At 37.4% G+C, this 27,870-nt stretch overlaps 1 protein-coding gene across 1 annotated transcript in view; it reads left to right on the top strand.

Moving 5' to 3' along the window:
* Positions 1-1,145: 1,145 nt before the first annotated feature.
* LOC724292 (disks large 1 tumor suppressor protein) overlaps positions 1,146-27,870 on the top strand; it is a 457,694-nt gene continuing 430,969 nt past the window's right edge. Inside the window, exons 1-2 of the mRNA XM_026444421.1 lie at positions 1,146-1,732; positions 13,531-13,662. Coding sequence (XP_026300206.1) covers positions 1,660-1,732; positions 13,531-13,662 — 205 coding nt within the window. The 5' untranslated portion in view covers positions 1,146-1,659. The remainder of the gene's footprint in view (positions 1,733-13,530; positions 13,663-27,870) is intronic.

The following is a 27,870-nucleotide window of genomic DNA, read 5'->3' as shown; positions in this document are numbered from 1 at the left end:
ATTACTAATTAATTCATTTTTGCCAACGATGAAATTTCGATATTACGACGTGGAAATGGAAATCGATCCGAACCGGTGAGTTCTTGTAAACTGAAAATTGCAACGTTCGTATATCGTTTTGATGCCGAAATCCGAAATGAATAAACGCGAATGCGAAGTAGAAAAAAAAAAGGAGAGAAACGTAATAAAATAAAAATAAATTCCAAAAATTGAAACGAGGGAAAGAAAAGAAAAAAAAGAACAAACGCAGAAATCGTCATAAACAGGGTGCAATTAATTCGTTGACAGGTGTTCACCTCTCGAATAAATCGCGAATGTATCTGGTTTAGGCGGATCAGTCACGTGCGCGTGTTTGGCATCATGAATGCACTTGACTGCGACCATTTTCCGTGCAATTGCATAACCAGCCTCTCGGGAAAATCGCGTTAACTGTAACTCGAATTCACCGATTCATCGATTTCTATTTTCCCACGTTCCTCGCGTGGAAGATACCGACTCCAAGTTGCGCCGCTCTTTGTTGATATTATTATGCTTAATCGATGAACGGGAGAAACGAGCGAAGAGAGCAAAACAGACGCGTAAATCATTCCACACCGGCGGCAGCTCGTTCGATCGAGCAGCGTATTTTCAAAGTGCGAATCGTTCGTGTTGCTCGGCTCGAAAACGAACTAGTCACGAGGAGATTATTTATCAATGTTACAACGGATAAGCATCGCGCCCGTTGCAACGAATTATAGCGTTGCGAGTTTTGTACCGAGCTCGCTTGATACGAGATAATAATCCCCGGTAACGAAATTATCGATTATCGAAAATATTTCGATTGGAGAACGTTTTTGGAGAACGAGCGGAGCTTCCTTTATGAAAATGTCGCGAGGATTAAACGAGGAAAATCGACGGTGTGTTCCTCGGCGTTAAAAAGCTCAGGTTAAAAAAAACGACCGTTCGGAGTTTGACATCTCCGTCGCGTGTAATTTTCAACTCGTTCGAACAAAATAAAAAAAAATAAAAAAAGAAGGAAGTCGCGATGAAGCGGATACATACCGCCTCTGCGTTTCTCCCTGGAACATAGATTTAATTTCTCCACAGATTGAATTTATCTCTCAGACGTCGCGCAGAGGATCGCGAGTGCTGGTGGAACCCTTTACTCTACTGAATTTCCAGCTGCTGGTGGAGCGAGCAAGGTGGTGGGCGATGGTTAGCGATGGTTGTAAAAGTTCCGCGTCGAGAATCAAATCCTCGAATTCGCAATTAAAATCGGTCGACGAAATTCCGCAGACAGTCCGCGTACTTAAACGTGTTCTTGGTGATTGGAAAGAGCGGAGGAAGTGGAGCGTAGAGTCGGAAGAGGAAAAGGGTGTTTTAACGAGCGGATTGAGACGATTGTTGTAATCGATCGACGCGTTATTTGCGTACAATAGCGCGTCAATTTGTAATCTCGATCCGGAGATTATTGGATCGATCGTTCGATCGATCGACGGTGGACGCACGCTGCACCCGACCATGCATCCGCGATTAACCGGAAGCGGGTGTTCCGGCGTAGGCAGAGGATCGTCGAGTGGATCGGCCAATTGACAAAGGAGAATCGTTCTGTTAAGCATTCACGGCAACACTTTCACGTACGCGTTACCTGCGGGGCTTGCGTCTGTTAATTAGCCAGACATGTACGCCCACGTGCACGGCGATAACGGCATGTGCTGTTATCTGCCCACGGTGCTCTATCTGGAACGTTATCGTAAGTTTCTTTTTTTTCCTTTCTTTCTTTCTTTCTTCTAACCGTTCCTCCCTCTTCAATTCGCATTCACATTTTCTATTTAGATTTGGACATTACAGTTACATTTCTTCACGATATTTCATATCATCGATCTGATATCGTCTCACTTGTGCGCAATAAAAATTCATTTATTTTGAACACGAGGTACAAAGGATTATCGAAATAAGAATGGCGATACGTAAGTTGAAGTTTTAATATCGTTACCGATATTCTCGTAACGATTTTCTCGTTGTGTCAAACGCGATTAATTTCGAATGGCAAACATTTCTATCTACTCGAGGATCAATTCGATCTCTCCTTTGCCGGAAGTTAGTCGGGAGAACGTTAAACTCGAACATTACGATACTTGAACGCAAGTTTCCACGGTACTTTATGCAAAAAGGAGGGAATGCAATGGGTCGAATCCGTTTCCACTGTGAAATACGTTTTCGTAGGTGGGCGCAAACGATCACGAGACTCTCTGCACCGAGAGTTTCCTTAAGCGGCCAAGTATATTCCCCGGCCGTATTAGTTTGGGGAATGGCGAGATTAGCGTTATTTTAAGGCGGCCGAGGACTAAACGAGCAACGAGCTCGCTGGAGGAGAACGGACGTTAACACGGCGCCCCAAACTTATTTAGGGAAAAGATAGCGAAAGGTTTTGCATAATGAAGCAGTTAAACTGCGTCTACACGTAAATGTTATATCTCGAAACGTAATCGAACGAACGAGCCGATATTCTTTATAACTTTCGACGCTCGTGGAAATTTATTTCAGTGTTCATGAGCTGATAATTTATTCGAAGTATAGTCTCTTATTTTTTCACGTTCATCTGAAAATTCGATCCGATCTCTTCGAGTCGTGTCTTCGATTTTTAACAATGAAACATGTGTATTGATCGTTTAAATCTATTTGTCGATTTTTACAACATTAACGAATGCATAGATAAATCAATCGTTTCCAATCTGCTGTTTTTTTTTTGCTGATTTTTTAATAGCAGATAGCATTTTTTTAAGCTTCGATTATTTTCGTTTTGGTGCTCTTGAATGATTTATTTGGGATATATTTGGTTGGAATGATGATTAAAATATCGAAATTTAATTCTCTTTAGTTCAGCTAGAAGTGCGTGCATTTGGTAGAATTTGATTGTTTGGAAAATTTGGGAAAAATATAAGGCAAATATATTTTTACATGATATTTTATAACACATGTATGTGTCTTTTATTCATTGGTTAATTTCACGATTTTTTCTCTCCAAGAAATTTATTAACATATTCCGTATTAATTATAAATTTTTAGAGTATATTTTTCATTCATTATCGAGAAAATTTTGAACAAAATAAATTGCAATCGAAATATATTACAAATTCTTAATAAATGGGACAAACAAATCCGAACATTTAAACTAAAATAAAATATCATTCGATATTATTACTAGTAGAAATTATATCGGTCATTTGGTCTGTTCCAAAATTTATTTGCAATTAGAATGGAAATATACTTTTAACGATCGAGAACGAAGAAAGTTTGGGAACACGTGATTATAATTATATTTGAATCGTGCCTCGTCCTTTCCAAATCCATTTGCGAAATGAATTCATTTCCGAGGAGGCACGAATTTTGCAGAAAAATGAGAATGAATAGAGAATGGATAAGCGTTTGATGAAACGTTTTAAAAAAATCGCCTCTCGGAGTGTGTTGGCGTTCGGTCTTTACGACGTTTGCAATGGCCGACAATGGGATCGGGGTAAATGGACATTGAGATTATCGCGGTTTCACGCTATGGTTGCTCCAGACTACTACTACTACTACTACTATCCGGTGGGCGGAGGATCGTTTCAGCTGTCGCGCGCAGAATGGAGATTAAATTGGCACTGTTTGTACGATCGCCTTCGGTGCCTACTTGCCACCGTTCTTTATTGCCGTTCGCGTATATATCAGGGAATGATCACGGGGAGGAAATTAAGTTTAAAATTGTCGAAAGTCGTGAATTTTCACCCCCATTTCCCCGTTATTCGAATTGAAAACGAAGGAATAACTAATTTATTATCCATTGCGACTAAATTGTGATTTAATCTTTCAAAATGGGAGGAAAAATTATCGGAGATAAAATATTAATAACGATATTGATAAAATAATGAAACGGTTGGAGATATAAGAAGTAATTCGTATATCATTCGTTCAATCGATTACGGTTCGTTATTCGATGAAACTTTTTTTTACGAAATGACTGGCTTTATCGAGGACTACTTTTTCAATCTATTCGTCCGAGTAAAGATCGATTTGGATGTTCAATCGGAGATCACGACTCTATCCTAAGGGATATTTTCGATCTACCGATTCGCTTTGATCACCGGATTAAAATTTACTACTTTTTACGAACCATTAGAAAAGTAAAGAGAAAATTTCAATTTTAATTATGGATCTAATTATATGGAAATAATTTATTAACTTTTTCTCTCGTCTTTATTTATTGTTTAAGATGTACTTCACATTGATTGATTCTTTATTATAATATAAAGAATGCATTTTGTTTCGCAAAAGATAATTTATGATTTTTATGGGGACAGGGTGACGGGTAGAAAGCGAAGAAGATTACAACAGTTACATCCGCTAAATTGCTTATAAGCTTATCTTATATCCATTAACGTAAAGCTTAATTAAAACTTTGTGCTAATCCATCATTCAAGAGAAGAAAGTAATAATTTTAATCGACATTATACGTAGCCATATTTAATCATTTTTATCCTCCTTTATTTCTAAACCAAAAATTGAACGGATGATCAATTGATAATGTTGTGCATCTTTGATTCTCTACCCTTTAAATATTGATTCGGGTATCGATATATATAAAGATGACTGATACTCTCATTTAGCGATATATTTATTCATCATACCGTATATATATGTGTGTATAATTTATGCCCGAATGTATGAAACTTCTGATACTAAATTACGGATACGTCGCTCATGCAAATTTAAACGTAGTCTGGAAGCTCTGAAGATGCAAATGTACCTCCTATATGTACGAACGTGACGAACAAATGAGTTAGATAATAGCAAGCGAAAAGTAAGAGAGTCGCAAAAGGGAAGGGAAAAGATGGTGGAAGGGTGGAGGGAGGAAAGCATCAAGTGGAAAAGCCGACTTGGATGTCACGAATCCGTTTTCTTTCCCCGACAGCGGTAACGTGCAGAACTTTAAGGGTGAAATTCTTTCTCTCTACGTGGAACGTCGGTATTCATCTTTCCTTTTTTTTTTCCTTTCTTTCTTTCTTTCTTTCTTTCTTTCCTTTCAACTTACGCCTTCTCGTTTTTTCTTCTTCCCTTTGCGCTCTCCCGACATTGATTATTTTTCTTTCGAGTTGAAACTTAACGTTAAATTGATTACGTTTAATAAGTCACGTTGCTCGCGTTTCATTTTGGAACGGTGTTAATTGGAAAACTCGCGGAAACCACGTAAAACTTGTTAGATACGTGTATGTATCTAGGAGAAGGAATTAAAATTCATCGCAAGTATTTTTTTTCTTTTCTCTTTTCTTCCTTCTTTTTCCGAGAGAATAATCTTCGATGTTCTTATTTAAGTTTTTACAAGTACAGTTTTTCTTTTCTTCTTCCTTCTAATGAAAATTGTTACGAAAATTGTTTCATTCTCTTGTTATTCTTCCTGTTTCCTTCGCATCCTTGACCGGTCGATTTTTTTTTTTTAAATATTCTAAAGGTTCAGTCATCGTTCATGACGAAAGAGAAATATTGAGAAAAAAATGGCACGGAATATTAAGGAGAACGGAATTACTTTTTTATCTCGACTTAACGTCAGCCTATCGACCCCCAAGGAAATTTATTACCTTTAATTTTTCTTCTTCTTCTTCTTCTTCTTCTTTTCTTTCTTTTTTTTTCGTACTAGAACCACGGCTAAAAGGTTTGATATTTTCTTCTGATTTTCATCCCGGTCGCAGGTAAAGAATTACTTTCCACTCAATGAAAATGACGGCCTATCAAATGGATCTTTTTAGTAATGCATGAAGTAGAGCTTCCTTCGAAGAGAAGCTATAACGTTGATGTACATGCTCGATACATTGGAAGACACGACGAGAAAAAGAAAGAAGACAAGGAAAAAGAAAAATCGTCGATCATTAATTTAAAATCGACGTATATTTATATTTTTCTTTTGCGCGAAAATATTCGATTCGCAGATTCGTTTAAAATTTCTTTCATTCCCTTTCGAATGTTTAAGATTATCTGCTCTTTTTTTTTTTCATTCCAGTATTTTTTTTCCTTTTCTTCCTTCTATCGAATCGAATGTTCACGGGTAATAACGCGAGAATGGGAAAAGCAAAATAAGAAATTAATGAAATGCAATAACGATGCAGTAAACATTAAAAGGATTCAGCACGAAACTATTATTTAGAGGGTTTCACTGTTACGCGCTCGTATACGCTATTTCCCGCTCGTGTTCCATTTTGCTTTCTATCGAACATTTATTAACAATTTTTTAGGATTAAAACGATTATATCCGTTCCATCTGCACAGCCTATTCGAATATCAATTATACAAGAAGATTTTGTACGTTATAATAGAATCTCTCGATTAATCGGATCCACCCTCCTTTCGCATTCATCATAATTATTAGAATGTGTACAAATATGTTTTCAATTATATCCTTTCAGGCTGTTTATAATATATATCGACGATATGTCGATATATTCGAAAATGCATCTCTGTTTATTTGTTCCTCCTCAACAGACCAATACAATTTTCCATCCTATAGCAATTTTCCTTAATCAATTGATTAAACAAGATTCTATCGTAAGGGTAAATAGAGATACGTGGAGAATATTTGGAAATATTCCGGGTATATATTCCCCATTTATTTGTTCACTTTCGACAAAAAGGAACCAATACAATTTCTCATCCTGCAAACCAATTTCCTTCAACGTATATTCCCTGTCTATAACTATTTTCCTTCGTGGAAAATATTTAAAAGAAAAACATTAAGGTGTTTGTTTATTCAAGACAAGAGGAAACCAACAAAATTTCTCATCCTATAACAATAATTTTCCTTCCCTGATGAGTTAATCAATCGAGATTCGAATCTCATGGAGATGGCAAATAATCATTATATATATTTATTCTCTTCATCGTATCTTTTCTTTCAAAAAAAAGGGGGGAGAGAACCGATACAATTTTTCATCGCGTAAACCAATTTCCTTCAACGCGTATTTCCATCTCTGTATCGTGTAAAACAGTTGCTACTTCGCGGAAAAACGAATTTCTCGGATTTCGATGCATCCCCGAGTCACGTTCACCTGCATTTGTCTCACGCCACTATGTTTTCCCGGGGGAGGGGAGAGAGAGGAAGAAGGGGAGGGAAAGGGATGAGATCCAATTATTCGAAATTTCCATAATTCTAGAACTACAGGCCCTCCCCTCCCCTCTATTCCGCCCGTAAATTTCGAAAATCTGTATTCCGCTGTTCCCTTGTTTATCTTACCAGCGGCAGACACTAGGCGGCGGATAATACGATGATGGCATGGATTAAACGTTCCCACTTCCACGAATTCTCGAAGAAGAATTGAATTCGAGTCGATTTATCCTCCGAGTTCGATCCCTTTTCGATTACCTTTAAGATCGAATCTCTGTCGAAGATTATTCACGGTATATCCGAAACAATAATTCAACCTGTCCCCGGGTTCCGTTTGATGCGCCGTCCTCTCGTCGAATTTACGAGGATATTTAAAGGGATGGGAGGGGGAAGGGGTTCCTTTTGGCCCGTGTATCCGTCGGAGGATGTCATGGATCATCGGTCAGAGGGACGTTTCAACCGCTATTTTTCACAGGATTTCGAAATGGCGGGCGTCGTCCCCATTTACGTTTCGTACACGGACCCATAAAGTATGATAGATGTTCCGGTTCGTGCGGTTTCCCGCGTGTATCCTCCCTTCTCTATATAAACTTAACCCGAAAAATATCTTCTTTCTTACGTACTGCGTATTTTTATACGCCTCGAACGTGTAGAAGGAATCCATATGATATTTGGCCTGTTTAGTATGGGCTGTACGTTATTCCGACAAACGTGAGATGAGCACGCCGTGCCGGATAAATTTCGATGCTTACTACTTCGCCCGCTCGGATAATCGAATTGCAGGGGTGGAACGATTTATACGTACGAATTGATAGAAATTTATTTCGCTCGATGAAAAGATCTGTGATAAGAATGAACGTAAAGAGATAAAAAAAAAAAGAAAGAAAGAATAAAGCGACTTATTTAAGTTCCATTTCTTTAATCGTTAATTTCTCAGTTGAAAATTATTTTTCCGAGAGAATAGAAAGTATTCTTTTCAAAGTAACGCGATGCGACGTTTCTCCAAGTGTAGGAAAAAAGAAAATTTGTGAATTATTGTTCCCAGCGTTATTAAAATAAGGAATAACGTTTCGCGCCACGGAACGTGGCGCATAAATTTGATGAAACGTTCGGGGAAACGGAACGCGGAAATTAATTTAGGCTTTTCTTGGGGAACGTTAATTCAGGATCTGGATTAAAACGAAAGACACGACCATAAGAACGGAAACAGACGAAGGAAGACGGTCGCCGCGCTATTATTTTCGTCGTTCATTAGCACGTGCGCCGGTGACACAGTTCGCACGCAATAATTAAAGGACGCCTCCCGCTCCTCTTCGCCGACGTGCGTCTAATTAAAGCACGCTAATTATCGAAGTGAATTACGGCACTCGTGTCTCGGCCATGTTTCCTACAATCACTGCCACGACGAAACGTTTAAAACGTTGTAAATTTTGTAAATTTTTAAATCTCAAATTTTTTCTTTTTTTTTTTTAACGAGGATAAAAAATTATCGATACGATTTTTTTCTTACGAATGATGCACGAAAAGTAACTTTTATTCGTTGGTTAATACACGATACAAATTATTTTTGAACAATTTTTTATTCCAGTTAACGGATAAAGTAATGGGCAATCTCACTCGAGCCACAATCCCTCACGATTTTGCGCTCGAGATGTTACGAGGAAATTTGAATTTCTGATGCAGTTGACGATGTTGACGTAATAGAATCACAAACTATTTGAGAAATTAAGTTTCAAGAAACACATAGTCATTGTCCAAATATTTTACTTCAATAATTCCCAAACCTATTTCGCGTAAATAGATACAATCTCACCTAAATAAACCTGGGTTGAATCCCACGAGCCAAATCCATATAAGCTAATTTCCAAATAATAAAAGGAGGGGAAAGGGGGAGCAATGACAAACTCACGTTTCCTCAATTTCGTATTATTACCTCGCGCAGATCTTCAGTCCTTTTTATATCTCCTTGCTTTGATTAAAAACCCTCCGTCAACGCCCCTCACCCCCGCTCTGTTTCCAGTTGTGTTGTTTTCTTAATTAAGTCTTTCTCGAATTTATCTCGTCCCCGAAAGGAAAAGTTTGGAATTTTGCACGGTTTGCAAACGGAAGACGATGGAGACGAAACAGATTTCGAATTTCGCTTCACGAATCACGTTTCACGATTTCATGGGAAGAATTATGTATAGTCGAGGGAGAAAAGAATTTTGTTAATTATTAGGGAGATCGCGTGTAAGACAACGTAGAGAAGAAATAGCCACCTGAATCATAAAGCCGAGATAAATGGTCGTACTTGGCATAGTTTCATTGCTTCACCAAGCTAGATGACTCACCCATTGCTCCCTTATTACCCCTGAGAAATTTTCTCCTTATTGCTGAGCCACACACGATCCACTACTACACGGAAACACGGGGCTGCTACATGCCGGGACGACAGGGTTTCATCTTTTCACGAGAAGAACCAGTGTACACACTTTGTACCGAAGATTGGATCAATGTTGCTTCTTTTGAATATTTTATATATCCTATAATAAATCACTGTTTCGTGTATAGTAAAATAATTCTTAAAAAAGTATTTTAAAGTTGGATAGAAATATATTTTAAAATATTATTTCATTATTCTAAAGTAACTCGATTCCTTGATGTTGGAAATTTTTCTCGAAAGAAAATTCGAAATGAGATATCCTAAAATCGGAGTATAGAAAATATTTCCTTGTTCGAATATCTTGATCCTCGAGATTAGAAATATTGGAGAATTTGAAACGAAATTTTTACATTGGGAACATTGTATATCTCCTCCTATAAAATATGCGCGTAAAGAATAATATTTATATAAATTTATGTACAGATTTTAACAGTGCAGTTAAACGGATTTATGTAAATTTTTCTCGCATTATCGACACCCAACGGGATTCAAGTTTTATGGCGAAGCTACCTATAAAGCTTCACGAAACGTCTATACGTTCTTGTATAGAGTATCCATATCCGTCTGGATTTTTTTTTCTTTTTTCTTTTTTTTTTTTGTTTACGCGGAAAGTGGTTTTCTCGTTTTTACGATGTATCCGGGATGACGCGAAAATGGATCGCTCGGAAAGGAACGCTCGTTACACGCACGTATGCCGGGCTTTTCAGAAATCAAAGTGCCACTTTGACTTTTACTCTTGTAGGTCGTCGCTTTCATTTCCAAACTCTCGCGTATATCTCTCGCGTAAATTTCTTTGATTTATCGGTTTGTCGCTTCTCGAGCTTCTGTCATAATCTCAATGGAAAAAATTGTCAATTTTTAAGAATCGATAATTTATACTCTTTATCATATCAGAAATAAGAGATATCGTGCGATTTTGAATATGTAAAATTGGATATATTTTCTTTGAAATTAAAAATTATGGAACGAATAATACATTTTCTCTTTCCCTTCGGAAAAAGTACACACACATTTCCAGAATGTATTTGGTCACGTCCATCCAAATCCTTCGAGTGATCATCCACTCCTCCCTAATCTCAAACACTCAGCCCTCACTCGAATCTCGCAATAAACAATCTCGCCATAAAAATCTCATCCCCTTGAAGATTGATGAATTGGACGGCAAATACTTAGGATTTCAGAGAAAAATCCACAAATTGAGCAAAGAAATTTGACCAATGGATGGATTATTATCATCGATTCTTCTTCCATCAAATGGATTAATAACATTGGGATTGAATCGAAAACAAGTATCGATCAAAAATATCCTTACTTTTATTTTTCTCCGCAAAAAGAAAAAAGAAAAATTTACTTTTTTCTTTATTTTTAGACTTTAAATTAGAAGCAAAGAATTGTCTGCAATTGTTCTCGAGAAAGGTTGTTTTCGAAATGGGGCATTTAAGATAATTGCCCTCTTAGCGTTTAACAGAACGGTTAATGATAATTAACCCAGCTGGTTAGAAGGATCCCAGTTATTTGGAAAATGATTTTCACGTTAAAGCTATGTCTCTCTCACGGTTCTCACTCCCGCGAAACAATACCCTCATTATCACCCCTTTCCATTAAGTATGCTCGATAATTACGAATTTACATTTAATCCTTAAGTTGCGCGAATCTGTCTTCTGTATTCTGTTATGCGATATCGTTGGTCGAGTTGTTCGAGTGTTCCCCATCCTAATTCGATAACCGTGTCGTCTAGAACATCGTTAACAAGATGCTCATTAAAGTCGACTCCCAGTAATGACGTGACTTTTGACGTGAATTTTCGGCCGGCGTTTGAATATCGTGGCTTCCAATTTTAATTGCCTCGTTCTCCCTCCCAGCCAACGATTTAATTAACGATCTTGAGGTATTTGTTAACACGCGCGCTACTTTTAAAGTCGATGACTCGTCGTCTGATCACGTTGGGCTAAAATTTATAACACGAAATAAACATTTGTGCTGTTTCATTGATCTATACGTACAAAATTCGTTCGACAATCATCGTGAAAATCAATAATCGCGTTTGATTTCGTGCAATTGATCAAATTTCTTACACCACGAGACGATTCTTTCGAAGAAAATTCTCGATTGTATTTAACTTTTATCATATTTCGGATGGAAAGAGTTTGTTGGGTCAAAGAAAGAGAATAATAAGAAGGAACAGTGATGAAGGCTCGTGAAGATTATCATCGATCGAGATATTTATATCGTTATTTGCGTGGCTTGGTTCTATCCTATCATTGTGTTACGAACAAAAGAGGGCACTCTTCGAAAGGAAACGGAATGAAAACGTACGAACGGGGGAGATCCGATCGATCCTTTTTCCTCCAACTTTAGAATTCACCCAGGAAGTAGTACGAATCAACAAGTGCGCCGGCCACTCATCCGCGACTGTCTGAACTATCCGGAAGGAAATCGTCGAGATGATCTGCAGATTTTCAACAATGCTTGCTACGCGAAAATCCCTAGGACAGTTGGAGTAAAAGCTTTTCCCTGTGCACGGAATATTTCACGACGAGAAGAATAAATGGTGGTTAAATTCTTTAAGAGTTTTGAATTAAGAAACGAGGATGGAGAGAAAAAAAAAAAGTCTCCGATATTTCCTGTTCCGAGGATTTAAAACGTTGAGACGGATATTTTCTAATAGCTTTCTATCTTTTAGGTTTTTTTCAATTCAAGTTTTTATAACATTCGTGCTCAGAAAAGAATAATTAAATTTTAGAGTATCTTTTTTTTTTTAAGAGAGGGGATGATCATGCGAGATCATTATTTTCACATTATCTTTATGGAAGTCTACTGGTATTTGCATTGTTCTTTGTGAATCAGCGCTGAACGCATATAGGATTCTAAAGTAGTTCTCTCCGTTCTTATGGAATCGCCATTGCCTCTTACCGGGAGTAACGCAAGAACAGAAAATGGCGAGAAAATGGCGAGAGAATGGTTTGCAGATGTTCGTCGATTCGTTCCATGTATTTTAACTATACTTGCGTTTTCCTTTATCTCTTATTTCTTTGTCTCTCTCTTTTTTATTAAAAAAAAAAAAGGCGATTTTACTCCGGATCCATAAAATTCAAAGATGCGAGAAGGGAAATTCTCGGTGCGAGGATTCCTCGTTGCCAGCTCTCCTCCGTATTATTTTTTTTTTTTCTCTAGTAGAGAATTCCACGTACACGGGACATCCTTGTTGTCATTTTGCGCTCAGAGATCAGATGCACCTGTGCACCTGTGTCTTTTATTTCTTGAAATTTTACGTATTTTGCCCGTTCCCCTTTATGCGCGTAACTTTTGTCTAGTCTGAAAAACAAATGCACGATTTACATTTTAATAGGTGGCGCGCGATATTACGACGTACTACAATCACACACGTGCCACTATTTGTTTTAATTTTATGAAGAGATATATTACGCTACCTGTACTTAAATTCGTATTAATTTTAATCCAACGTTCGATGAAGATTAACTTACACTTTGCGGAATGCACGCGCTTGAACGTACTTAACGTTAATTCACTGATTGTAATGGATTCATATTGAATTCATATTGTACTCCATCGCTTTGTACAATCGTTCTTTACATTCATTGCATTTTATTTGCGTGCTTTATTCAATGGTTTTATTTCTCCATCCATATTATAAACTGAATAAACTGTTCTCGTTATTATCTACAATGTTATATACTTTTCTTTTCTTTCTTTCAACAACGGTAATTAAAGAAATATTGTAGATAATATCTCGAGTTCAATTTATAAATATATTATTCCAAAAGTTCCTTTCATGTTCTTTAAACGCATAATTAAAATTCCTCGGAACTTTCTATCTTCTATTTTTCCAAAAGTATTTCCAAAATATTCAAAATGATCTTTGATGATATTGATATTCATTTTCTCATTTATTATATAATCCATTGAAGGCCGAGGATGAAGGAGAGAATGGATAGCCAAATTACTTGAAAATCTTAAAGCTTAATTTTCTTTTCAGAGGCTCACAGAGCTCTAGAGCTCCTCGAAGATTATCACGCGAAACTGACGAGGCCTCAGGACAAGCAGCTGCGATTGGCCATCGAGCGTGTCATCCGTATCTTCAAAAGCAGGCTGTTCCAGGCGTTATTGGGTGAGTTGTTTCGTTAAAAGTATTTTGTCGAACAATCTTAAAAAGCGTTTTCCGCTCGTTCGACTTCCATCCCGGTAAAATCACTTTTCTTATATCCCGCGCGATATTTTATAAAATCCGAAAAATTCCTGGCGAATTCATGGAAGATTCAAAGAGATTCTGCACCTCATCCCATTCTCTATGCTCGGGCTCAATCTCATCTTATTTATCGGAACTGGCACGTTGCCTCTCGAACGTTTCTCGCGCCATTGTTATTCGGAATAAAGCGCTCTTACCGCGCGATTCATTCCGTTCGCATCCTCTTTCAGATGAAAACTCGTCCGAAATTTTGACCGAGGCTTTGTACGATCGGCGGAGGAAAAGGGAGAAAAAGAGAGTGGAGGAGGGAAGGGGAGGGGCAATATCGAGCCTTGTTTTTACTTCAATCCAAGGAATCGAGGATTCTTGTGAACACAGGAGGGAGGTTTTCATCGTATTCTTTGAGTGTACGATTCTCTTGGTATTGATCCTTTTAGAAACCTTTTGTTATTATCAGTCTGGATATATACGTACTCGTATACGGCGAGAACAAATAGTAATCTTTTAATCTTTCCAACGATCCATTTAAACGATGCTTTCCAATGATTTCAAGATATACCTTCTTTCTTCCCATCTTTTTTTTCATTAGACATTTTTTGACACTTCCCGTCGACGAGTAATCGTAGAATAAAATTTAAACTCAGCAAACGTATTTTCATTTTAAAAATATGTTTAATAAACGACGATCAAAATTATTTACTGAAGAGAGAAGCACGGACAGCATCATGTAACGCTGTCTAATTTTTATTTCTTATCCTCTCTTATTCCCAGCTTGCGAGCGTGTAAACCGTGCAAGTTTGTTCGCGAAGCAGATTGTCCTATTCGGTCCACACGAATATAATGCTCTCGCACAGGGGGAGATTAGTCGGTGCATCTGCAACTGTGTCGGGTGTATAGGTTGTCCTTATGCCGCGCTTCGCCTGTTAGCGCTGATAACCCCTCGCCTCCAGAGTCCCATCGGTGACGTGGACAATGGATACAAGATTACACGTCATATCAGCCTCGCTAAGTACTTAACGAGATTAGAATATTGCGCGAAACACCTGAAATTAACGCCTTTCCGCCCAAAGTAAATTAAAGTAATCGAATTAAAGTAAATTTAAAGCAAATCGGCGAATTTCAATTATTATGAACACAATCATATTACACTTAATTTAAATTTTTTTTTAGATCGTATCTAAATTTTCACTCGCACGAGGATGGACGTACTCGAGAAAGAGAGAGAGAGTATATCTTTTTTCCAAGCAATTTCATTTTCAGAATTTTCCATGCGTCTCCTACGAAATTCCAGCGAATAGATTAGCGTGGATGCGCATATTTGCGAGCATTCTTAATTCAGCTTGCATAGGAAAGAAGGTGGTCCTCCAAGGTTTTTAATTCATAGTTCAGCGGCGCAACTGCTTCGAGAATGATTAAATTGAGAGCTGGAAGATCTCCAGATTACGTTAGATTCGATTAGAAGTTTTTGCATCGTCCCGTAGCGAAGCAATTACACGATCCGCGTTCTAATCGTAGCTTCCCAGAAACGGTTTATCGATTGTATCGATGAGGATAACGCATCGATAATTAATGATTCGAAGGAGATCGTTGCAACGTATCGTTGTCCGTGCATGCACCGATTTCCTGGCCAATGCCCATGGAATTACGCGTCACGTTGGCAACGCTAAGTACGTAACAAGGTTACAACTTGGAACTAAACGTGTAGCCGTGCTATACGCCCGACAACTTGCGAACACAAGTTTAGGGAACCGGTTGAAATAACGATATCGAATGAGTATTTAGACTGGTAGAGTGTTGATTGGCAAAGATCGTGTTGATTTTTTAACTTTCTCGTTACATAAGCTTGTCACCTTTTTGGTGATCGCGAAATTTTCGAATATTTAAATTGATAAAACCGGGATTATAAATTTAGAAATTTAGAAGAATAAGTTTTTTAATTATTTACGTGTCTCATTTTATCGAGATATGAAAATCAGTTTGTTGTAGCTAGAACTTAATGAAAAATTAAATTTTCTAATAGTGATTTAAAATTACGTGTTCCTACAATTTAATAATATTCATTTTAAATTTTCTCTAATTCTGTAATAAATTAAATTAAATTGAATCGTTATTTCGAGTTTCCAAATTTGTATAAATTTATCTTAAAAAGCATATAACGGGATAAATATATTCGCGAGCGAGGAAAGAATAGAAAGTAAGGTTAATTCGAATAAAAATAATTAATCTGAGAAGTGGCAGGGAAAGATTTTAAATTAATTTACTCGGATGTTACGATGATTGTTGTATAACAGCACGGTTGCTGAAGTTGCAATCAAGTCACCAGGGAAACGCCAGCTCTCGTGATTTCATTTTCCCCGGACGAACAACTAAATCTTAATTGCGTTTAACGCTTTCGTGTCGCAAGAATTCGTCGAAAAGAATAATTCGAATCGCTCGCGCTAAAAATCTCTCCATTCTTTCGCGTATTTTCTTCGTTATAATATATTATAACGATATAATCAGCGCATCACGTAAAATGTCTTTTCGAATTTATCGAAATTTATTTCAGAAACAAGAAGCATCCCTCGTTATCGAGGCGTTTTAATAACAAATATCGAAGCAGATTGTGAATCGTGACTCTTTCTTGGTCAGCAAACTCGAAAACGGTTCAAGATACGGTCATTTCGGAGCGGTTTTTGACTCTCAATTTATCATTCTCCTCGCTTCTTTCATTCGTTATCATCGATATCAATTTCCTATCGATTATCCAGATGGATTGCGGATTAGAGAACTCGAAAGCGATTAAAGTCGAGAAGTGTTTTAATTCGTCGAGTGAGAACGAGAGGAAGATTGATCTTTGATAAACGTTTGTCGTGATTAGAGATAATTTTTCTCCCTGGTAGATTGAAATTATGGCTATAGATTATGTGCAAACGTTCGAGAATCTTTCTTCTTCGATTCGAATCGGAGGAAACGTGTATTTAACGAGCTTGTTATTCCCGTGGAAAAAACTTGAAAATACGTATACATCGACGTTTCTAATCTTTTATTATTATAGGATAAAAGAATTGGAAATCCAGATTACGAGAAAACGTCTACTTATCTGCTGCGTGATTTTTCTCCATTTCTTCTGTTTCTCTTTAGAAATCCTTTAGAAATGGTGAATTCTCTTAACGTTAGTTACGTTTCTTATTCGATCGACTTCTCGAGGTTGGATAGAAATTGATTTTCTCAAATGAAAAAAGAATCGATGTCAATTGGAAATACAGAGGAGAAGTACTCTTTTGTTTTTATATATATTTTTAATTGAATTTATTTCAAAATCTTTCGTAATCATTAAGATAAATAAATTTTTAAATTCCAGAATATCATATTTCTCAAGTTTTATCTCTCCCATCTAATTATTATACACGTATTTATTTAACGAATGTAAACTTGAACGGATTTAGATTTAAGATCCTGTCGTTTTTACAGGACTAGCTTTCTCGAGGAGACAGGTATGCAAAGCAGCTTGTACTAAAGAAACTTAATTAAAGGAAATCAGGCCGTTAATTAATCCATATCTATTGTTTCTTATATATAGTTTCACATGTGATAAATTTTGTGGTCAGTTAACTTAAAAGTTTTACAAATTCTGATTTAAATTTGAGCACAAATATACATTTTAATATCGCGACAAATCAACTCGTTCGTATTTTTGCTTTGATAAAATTGAAAAAAAGAGAAAGATACAAAAATAATTGGTCACGTACAATCTATTTGCGAAACTTTGTAGAAGTAAAATATTGGAATCTCTATGGAGTCTCCATGTTCGACGCAATATGGAACATAGACGTGGAACATAGACACAATGCAGTATTTTACACTTTGGTGGTGGATGCATCGGACGTAACATTGCAAAACACGACCAGCTGACAAATCCTCCTTGTCCTCGCACACGTGCACCGGTTTAGATCAGGTTTACGCAATAATCGATCAACAACGGTTTCTCTGTTCTATCCCCTCCACTTATACATCTTTCGTACGTATATTACTCCTTTCATTTTTTTCTTACAATAACCGAAACAAACTATCTTCATTCAAGAATCTTCAAAACTTGGAATATCGAAAAAAAAAAAAAGATAAAAAATAATTGCATCTTGATCGTATGAAATTTATATCGTTCAATCCAAGAACTGAAAGAAAGGAATCATTAATCGTTAAAGAAATCGTCGTCGAAGATACGAACCTCGATCAAGTCGTCGAGAAACTTATCAATCTCTCGATCGGAGAAACGTTAACGAATCGAGCAAACTTGGTTATTGCTTATTCCCTAATGGAATCGGCCACGAGAGCGATAAACGTGTTTTCCTTGGCGAGATTTGCGTTTAAACGCGAACCGGAAAAACTAAGCTTGTTGCCGTTCAGAAAATCAGCTTGCTCTCGCCGCTTTCAGGGAAATTCAGGTCGGGGTCCATCGATCGGCGGATACAAAATTTTCTCCGATTTTCTCGACTGGGAAGAAAGAATCCATCTCTGGAGGCAAGAACTAGGAGGGGAGGAGAAAGGGAGGAGTATCGTCTACTTTTCGCCGTAAAACTACTGGAAACTAGGATTGGTGCGAAGGGAAAAGCGTGAAAAACGAAAGGAAGGAGGGGGGAAGAAAGTAAGGAGAGGTGGATCGATTCATAAATCAATAAAAAGCACGGCGGCGGTGGCGCTGTAATAAGAAGGGAATACGGGTAAACGGGATCGAAATGGATGGAGAAGGTTTCGGAATTGCGACTCTAGGAAATAAAATAGCCGGGGAAACAGAAGGAATGGAGAAATATTAAAGTACGAAAACACCGACGTTGATAAGTTTGCGGGGGTTTGCTCTTCTTTGAGGTAACAAAAGAAGCGAATGAAACCCTTTAGGGCAAGTAAACTTTATATAGAAACAACTTTGCTCTTGCGGCTTCAACGGGACGAGTTGAAATATCATCGTTTGCTGTTCACCAGACGCGGCGCGTTGTTGCTAATTTCGTTGCATCGTGCAGGGAAATTTTTGATGGCCGGATTATGGGGAGAGACACGCAGGATATCCCTGATATTCAAAGTTATTCAAAGTTTCATTCATTCATTCAAATGGAGTACGATCAGATTCGAGGTAGAATCAAAATTAAACTAGTATTATAAAGACACACCCAGCGTGTTCCACAATAAAATGTAATCAGGGAAGAAATTATTCAAAGATTACTCGCGAGCAAATAAGATTTTAAAAGTAATATAACTTTGTCCAACAACAACAACAGTTGTCTCCACAATGTAATTTCTCTCTCGATGGAAACGAATTATTAAATTTTGTCGAAATTAACGAATACACAAGTACACCTTGGAACTGCTCAATTTGATAGTACCAACTGTGATAGAAGCTGTATCATGCAGTAAGATTAGATCCGTCTCTTCGACAGAATCTATAATTCCGCCCGCTCCGTCCAAACTCTGGAAAAATCCAAAAAACTCGCATCCACGGCCGAGATTATTTACAGCGCGCCGTTTGTTTTAATCACGATTAATTCTTCTTGCACGGTGCCTAACCGTGGTGCCCCCTTCCCACGCCTTTTCCACGCCAGTTTTTTTCCTATTCCGTGTCGCGCCGCGCGGAAAATCCGATTTATTTCGGGCGTTAGACCCGCGGCACCAGTGCAGAAAATTGCAGCTTCATCTGGCCGGGCGATCATTCGCGCCTAGGCCGTTGCACTCGCGGCCGACGACATTTTGGTGCACGGCGGAAGATGGAAACGGGACAGAGAGATAAATAGTGGGCGAAATAAAGAATGGACAGAGGGAGAGAGAGGGAGAGAGAGGGAGAAATTGACACGCGTCGTCGATGACGCAGAATGGCGCGTCAGCTTTTTGACGCATTTCAGTTTCCAAGCTGTTCTTTTCATCCGTTCGTTCCTCCCGTCAATCTTTCCTCGATGTCGTTATCGCGATGCCGAACGCGCTCCCGTAAAATCGATCTCCAAAATCTCCGATGATCACGTTTCTTCTTTTTTAATTAGAAAACCGCAGTGGATCGTTATCCTCGAAGAATCTTTTTTGCCACTCGATGTAAGTTTTTGTGAATCCGATCGATATTCCTTTCACGAATTATCGCAATGCTCGTGCACTTTCTCGAACACCCTCGTGTTCTCGTCGATGGATGGAAAAGAGTCGAGGGGGAGGCGTTGTTTGGGAGGTTGTAACGACGAAGCTCGGGCGATTTTTATCGAAATTGAAGTTGCACACGCGATGGCTAATATACGAGCACGAGTTTAAATTATCGAAAATCGTGGAACATTAGAGAAACGTTATCCCAGTTATTTATTAACTATCCGGTTTATTCGAAATAGTTAAAATGTTAATAGGGAATATAAAGTGTTCAACTTTGACGCAAAGTTTAGGATTATTTGTCAAAGTTATACATTTGACGCAGCAGAAAGGATTGTATTTCGAGATGGATCTGAGGGGACTGATCGTATTGCCGTGGAAAAATTGCATTTTCGGATCGGAGGCTTTTTATTATATATCCGAGCCCGATGCCTGCCGATTCAGTTCCCTAAATTTTCAAAATTGAAACGTGTAGCCGCACCTATGCATACCTTCTATTCTCTTCAGAGATTCGAATCGATCAATCGAATCCTTCTTTTACGATTCGATATCGAATCTGCCCTTTTTCTTTTATTCATTTATTAGTAAATGAATTAAAATTATTTAATCTGTATTTGTATTTAAATCTCGTGTCGATATACAAGATAAAGGTCTCGTCAAAGGGATGAGAATAATAAATAAGAAATTTGTCATAAAAAGAATCCACTGATAAAGAGAAAGAACGACGAGAAACAGGTTATATTTCGCGATAGTGCTTTATTCTCATTGTTCCTGCTTTTTCTTTTACAATTTACGCAAACAAAAGGGACAGCATGATACACGTGGGTAAGAAATCTTCATCTTCGATCTTAAAGTCTGCTTTGTTTCATCTGCACAGTTCACAATGTTGGGTACATATTGCAGTACATAAAGAAGCGTACGTACCCTTTATACATAGCCAACTTTTGTCTCGGGATCCAAGAATTCATTAATTATCATTGTAGAGTGGTCTTTATTGTCACTATGGTTGGGCCTTTGTTTTACGCAGATGGCAAAGTAGCTGTTATTCCCAAAGCTGCTGCCGTTTCTGATTCTTAGCCTGGTCTTTATGCGGTTCAAGGGAGTCGAGAATCGTATAGTATTATAATCCATTCGAGAAACTTTACGAAATAATTTCTGATTCTCGTGTTTATCACATATTATCGCGATAATTCACGCGTTTGTTTCGTGTCGAAAATTTTCGAGAATATTTATTCTCATTTGGAAAATTTAAGATCTTCAATAGAAGAATGAAATTCTTTTTCCTCAATGGCGAGAAATTTTAGTAATTTTATTTCTGGATTATTCATTTTGATCGAATCTTTTATAATATTTTATTTTCTCCGTCGAAAGCTTTATCAATGGATTCCTCAATGAATCGATGAACTTTAGGAATTTTATTTCCATGGAAATATTTGAGATTTCGACTTTAAAAAATAGTACTTCCCGCAAGGGGGACTTGGAAAATGGATCCATTTTCGCAAGTCCTTTGGGTGGTGGCGTACCCACGGACCTGAGCCAAATGAAAAAAAAGAATTTGAAATCAGCTAAAAGGGAATATAGACATCTCTCGATTCTTCGTGTAAATTTTTTATTTCAATCTTGAAATCGAATCTTTTGAAAATGTAAGGTAAATGTTTCTTCGCTAAAACGCCATAGTAATCAAGAATCGTAAGATATTAAATCCTAGGTACGTGTGTTAAAGGATAGATATGTGCATACATATTCGTATCGTATTGACGTTAGGATACCTTGAGCGTTGATATGTAGATACGTTTCCAATAACTTTATTGATATTACACATATCATAATATTTGAATATTGTGATCAAGTAAAGGCCCTTTTTGAACATCATATATGTATTGATGTGCAGTGAAATGTACGTATCTTTTATAGTTACCTTTATTTCTCGAGCTCCATTTTTGTATTTTCTTTGTAAATACGGTTTACGCTTGTGTAGATAAGTTAAATTTGCTCTGTTAATGGACGCGATAAAAGTTTATTTATTCAGTTTGCGTCCATGTTTTTCCTTCTTCGATAATTTGAAAATTAATTGCTTACGCTTTTCAATTCGAAATGTTTTTTTAAATATCTTTTTCTTTTTTTTTTTTAATCTATCAAGATTTATATGTCATAAAAGTGGACAGGTAGACAATAATAAAACATTGCACATTCGTTCAATACAACAAGAAAGAAATATCAATTGATGTATCAATAATGTTGAAAATTTAAAAAACAAATCGGATGAAAATTGATCCTAAGAATCATCGATCCTTCTAATCGATTCTCAACGATTCCAATACACGTGATTATATTCTTCCTCGTCGACGTTATCTCGAATCGTAAATCTCGATTCGACGTCTCGAGGAAAAAAAGAATTGGGAAGAATTCGGAAGACGGTTATTCAAAGGGTAAAGATCGTGGGCGCAACAAGACCGTTAGCATCGAGTTCCGTTGGAATTGCCATCGGTTCCTGGCGATGGCACGGGGCGATTGTTGGGCGAACGGCGTTTCCATGTCGGTTGGCGGGACGATTTGAAATTCAAAGCACGAGCGGCCCGTGTTGTAAGATCGTTAACCGAATACCACGATCGTTGCCACGGCTCGCAGTCGTCGCAGTTGTTACGAGGGTTGGCCAATTTCTCTCCGTTTTTCCCAGGGAATGGTTCCCCATTCGTTGCTCGATGTTGCACACGCGGATCCGATTCGTCGCCATAAACTCGGTCGTTACTCGCCTTTCCCGCCATTTTGTCCCCCATTTTTCCCGGCATCCCTGCCAGAGAAAAATCGCGGCATTACGCTTTCTATAAATCCATTCGAATAATTCTTCCCGAGTTATCCGCCGTTTCTTCGAGAACTCGCAGTTTCTATTGCGATTCATCGTCCCCCTTTCTCTTTTTTTTCTTTCTTTCTTTCTTTCTCACCAAACTATCTGCTATCGAAAGATTAATTTTATCGCAATCGATGAGAATACGTTTCTTCCTCCCTTTAAATTTTCTCCTTTATTTTAGATTTTGCGAAACATTCGTCGCGAGAATTGGGACAAGTTGTTACCAAGAGTTTCATTGGGATGAGAATTACATTTTGAAAAATAAATTCTGCAGTCTATTTCTTTCGTTATTTCTTATATTCGAGAATATTATAACATTGTATTATTGAAATTCGAAAGTTGGGATATCATCTTCGATCTTCCAAAGATTCTTAATCGATAATTTCACGTTCCTTGATCCTTTCCTCCACCGTATTTCGCGTGTTTAAACACGTGCAAGTTGAGTTGGATGGAAGGGAATACACGTAGCGGAGAAATCATCTTATTACCGCACCACTGTAATTTGATTCTCGTTATGATGTAATTACAAAGTCCAATGGTATTTCGAAATCGTTTACGTTTCCATAAACTTTCCTTCAGAAAATCCGTTTCCGTTCGAGCGAAACAGATACTGTTGTTGCTCAATTAAAATATCGTTTTCCCCATCGATCGTTCGTTATCTTCACGAGATCGTGATGAGATATTAATCTAACGTTTGCATCAAAAAGCATCAATTATACTTTAATAAATATCCGAGGATGTGATTTGACTTTAATTAAGAAGGGTAAGTTCGAGATATTAATCCCGTGTCTAATTGCGAACTTTAAAATTTTATCCATCGAAAGTTTGTTGGGTTAGTAATAATCATTCATCGTTGTGCTTAGAAATAATTTTAACGAGCATTGGATATTCGTTTGGAAATCGTTATTTACCACACCGTGGTGATTAATTATCACTCTTTGCTCGCTAATGATCAACCACATCTAAATATTTGACACGAAAACATCTCTGCATTCGATATCTTCGAGATTCTAGTAAAACTTTTAGAAAATTTCACTTATTACGATAATAATTAAAGAAACATGAAATTTAATAACTGATTCAATCGGTACGAGATCGATAAAGCTTTTCCCTCGATCTTCGATCTTTTCACGTCCTTTGAACAATTTTAAAAAAATCAAAGACTTGGGGGACGAATATTTCGATCCATTCTTTTTTTTTGATCGATATCGAACGAGAATCGGTGAGAAAAAGTCTTTTTTAAATACGATTATTCATACACGAATACGTTACATCCGTACAAAGTGTCGAACCTTTTTACGAATTCGTTCCTCGACTTGGACTCTCTTTTTCGTGACGCAACATACATCTGGGAACGCAGAACACCCCTTTGTATTACACCAGCGCCCGATCCTTTTTATCTCGAAACTTCAAATGCTTACTGCATCTCATTATCCGTCATTATGCTTGATCACAAACGCCTCGTGCATCGTCATCATCGCGTGAAATTTATCGGCAATTGGGTCACGACGTATCCGCACGATTATCGTCGAATCGTTCCATTTTGAAGACGAATTGATTGAACGCTGTGTGAAAAAGCATCGCGCGAGACACATCAAGGATTTCCTTTTCTCTTTCCTTTTTTTTTTTTCAAATTTTATATTGGAAAATTTTATATTTCTTTGTTTTCTTTCTGGAAAGATAGATCTGTGAAACGTGAGACGGATGTACATCGCGTTCTTTAATTTTACGATGGTTTTCTAAATGATCGTTCCATGTTGAATGATTAAATGCATTTAATAACCTATATTGAATAATGGAATTTATGTCTCATTTACGTAATATACCACGACGTTATCTCCCAATGTCGCTTGGAAAATGAGATTGATTCACCTTCCATGAATATTACATTATTTCTTATTTTTAAATATATCTTTTATAATTAAAAACGATACTATTTTTAAAAAGTAGAAATTAATTAATAGAAATATCTTATTGATCGATGAAATAAATTACGAGACATTGTTGCAAATTAACAAAGAATAGCCTATTATCGAATAATTATAAAGATTTTCAATTTTCTTTAATAGAATTCTTAATTTCCCAAACTTCTAACAATGTTACACGTTGATACTTCTTCCACTTTTCTTCATACCACGATATTCCTTCAAATATGCATATGTACAAAGTTAAAAATGAAGATTTCCAAGTTGTCTCGATTTAAAAACTTGTACTGTTCCCATCATAATCTCTCTGATTTAAATTCACGCGTCTTTTCACCTTAGAATTTCTCAATATAAGAAACAGAAACATCGCAATATTAGGTTTAGCTTCGTTGCTTGCTTACAACGCGACTCTGTTAATTCCAAGTTGAATCGAGGCGAGCGAGCCGGGATTTCGATTCTCCGAATTTTTCACGGCGGTGTGGTTTTTAAGCGGAATAAAAACAATCTCGCCTCTCGCCCCTTTCCCGCCGAATTGACCAAAGTTTGGGAGAAGGGAGAAGCGCGGATGATATTTCCAACTTAACTAATTTTCTCCTCGAGCGAACGAGACGCCTCTTTTTATTTCCCTCCCCCTCTTTCGAGATTCGCGTCCAACTTCACGGTCGGGCGGAATGAAAACGCGCATTCTCGCGTAATTCGATCCCCCCGGTATCGAAATAGAATACAACCGGTTTGTTTTCAACAATACGCGCAATTCTATTTTGTACGCGTATGCGTTTTTGTTCAAATTTCAAAACGAGTCGGGTCAGTATCTGCTTACCGTGCATATGCAATATCCCCTGCCGCGGCCGTGTTTATACGCCGGCCCGTGCCAGACGGCCAGACACGCAGAGTATTAAGTTTGCGCGGCATTTCACTCACTACCTTGTTGCAAACTCAATTACCGCGTTATTTATGCCGTATCGCGGCTGATCACGTAATACCGCGTACGCTGGCTGACTAGTTAGCGATCGTATCTACTTGTTACCGTGCATCCAAGTTTACGAGACCGCGTTACAAAATCGTCGTTGACGTCGGGGACAGGTTATCCTTTCTTTTGTGTTGTACCATTCCATCCGTCGAATCGTTATTTTCTTTTTTTCTTTTTTTCGTAAATCGATCGATTTCTTAATTCTACATTCCGTTGAATTTTCACTTCGACGTTAATTCTTTTGGAATTGTAGTTTTTAGATTCATTGAATAGGATATGTTTAAATGAGCTGTTCGCTATATGAATTTATTAATCATAATTTTCCTTGATGGAAATTATTAGAGTCTAAGTTTTTCGATTGGGTTTAACAAATCCGAGAAATTTACTTAACTTATTATTTATACTTATTATTAAAATAATCTATTTATTTAAAATTCAGCTTAATCAGGAATAATTCTTCCTGATATGAAACAATCGATCGAGATATATCATATTGAATTGATGAGAAAGTTATATCGGTAAGAAAACAATATTAAACGACTAGTATAATTCATTTTGTAAGGATTCTTTATTCGTAAGATGTTCTATTCTCCGTATTTAAAAATCAATATTTAAAAATTGAAGGTAGAAACAAAGCTACGTGGATTTAAAGAGGATTTAAATACGATAAAGAAAGAAAGAAAAAGAAGAGGAAATAATTTACACGAAATTCAAACGATTTATGAATCGAATACATCGATATCGATCCAACATCGCGCTGATTCGAGCTGAAATAAATCTTAAAACGCAGACGAAGGAGAATGTATAAAAGATGGGAGAACAGTGAGTGTTGCAGCGTCGTGATAGCAGGTATTTCGGTATTTTGCTCCGTCAAAGAAGGGTAAATGGTCCTGAATCTATCGGACTTGCACATCGAAGAGCAAAGAGGGTGTGATGGAAGTTGAAGCCGCTAGACGGCATAGGGAGGGCAGTGAAATATTGCCTCCTGCATCCACCGACTCGTCTGCCTCTCCCAACCCCCTTCCTTTCTTCAACCCCTTTTGAACACCTCCGATTCGGCGAAGATTCTCCCTTCCAGACGAAACCAGAAGTTAAACGTCGTCGCGTTTATTTCACGTCCCCACCCCCTTATCTTCCGCTCCTCTCCCTCTTTCCACTTCCCCCCACTTATCCTCCCCGCGTCCCTCGATCGCTTCAACCCTCTTTTCGATGCCGTTTCCATGTATCGGCGAGCGTGCCTTCCTTCTGTCTGATAATTCGACATTTTTATCCCGCAAAATTTCAATCCTTCGCATAGATCGCATAGTCGAAAGTTAATCGTTTAAATATTTTTTGCAATCTTTAGTTCCAGTTTTTAGTCCCTTGCTTCTTCTTGATGCAATTGCTTTATCGCTTTATATTCGCGTATGTTTTTCTATTTTATCAATTAGGAAGAAATATTTCGAGTGATATTATAAATGTATTTTTTTTTCCCCCTCTCTGGCTCCTTTAATAACAAAGAAAAAGCCGGAGAACGTAGGTATGTTTCCGGCAAATTGCCTTCGCTTAAACGTGTTAAATTAACGAACATGAAAAACCAACTATTAACGGGCGTGTTATGTTTCCCAAGTAAACTGGCAAGTACTTTACTCGTTTCCTCCGTCCTTCTCCGCCCGTTTTTTTTCTTCCTTCCTTTCTTTTTTTTTTCTTCTTCTTCTCTCTTTTTTCTCTCTTTTTTTTATTCCCTTCAACTTTCTGCCCTCTGCAATTAGCATCCGGTGTATAAACGAGCGGGGCGAAACGACTGCCTGAAGTTTCATCGGTAAAAGCGAAAGAGTCCGGGCTGAAAAACTGACAAGGGAAAAAATATCGATGTCGATTGTACGACAAAAGAGGGGGATTAATGGCAAATCGAGCACGCAGATATCATCGATTGTTCTTCAAATTTATTTGCCGGTTATAACTCAATTTCGACCTATTCTTTTCAACAACTTCCGAGTTTTATTTGACTCGCGTGTTGTTCCACGCGAAGAGAAGAGACAAAGGTATTTTCAAGCTTCTTTCAATAATATTTTTAGATACGAGATTAATTTATTAACACGTTTAAATACGAATTTTCGCCTACCTCATAAGAATTTTCTACTTCTTATATGGATTCACTCTGTGAGTTCCAAGAAAGATGTGAAAGATGTGAAAAACAGTTTGCAGATATTTCTTTCTTTATATAGTATACAGTCGTTATAGATTTCATTTTATAATTGTCTTTTGTTTATAAAAAAAATTGAAATATTCCATCAGCTCTCTTTAATTTTTGA

This window comes from Apis mellifera, linkage group LG12 (assembly GCF_003254395.2).
Source record: "Apis mellifera strain DH4 linkage group LG12, Amel_HAv3.1, whole genome shotgun sequence".
NCBI classification, from domain to species: domain Eukaryota; kingdom Metazoa; phylum Arthropoda; class Insecta; order Hymenoptera; family Apidae; genus Apis; species Apis mellifera.
This window is presented reverse-complemented; position numbering and strand designations above follow the sequence as displayed.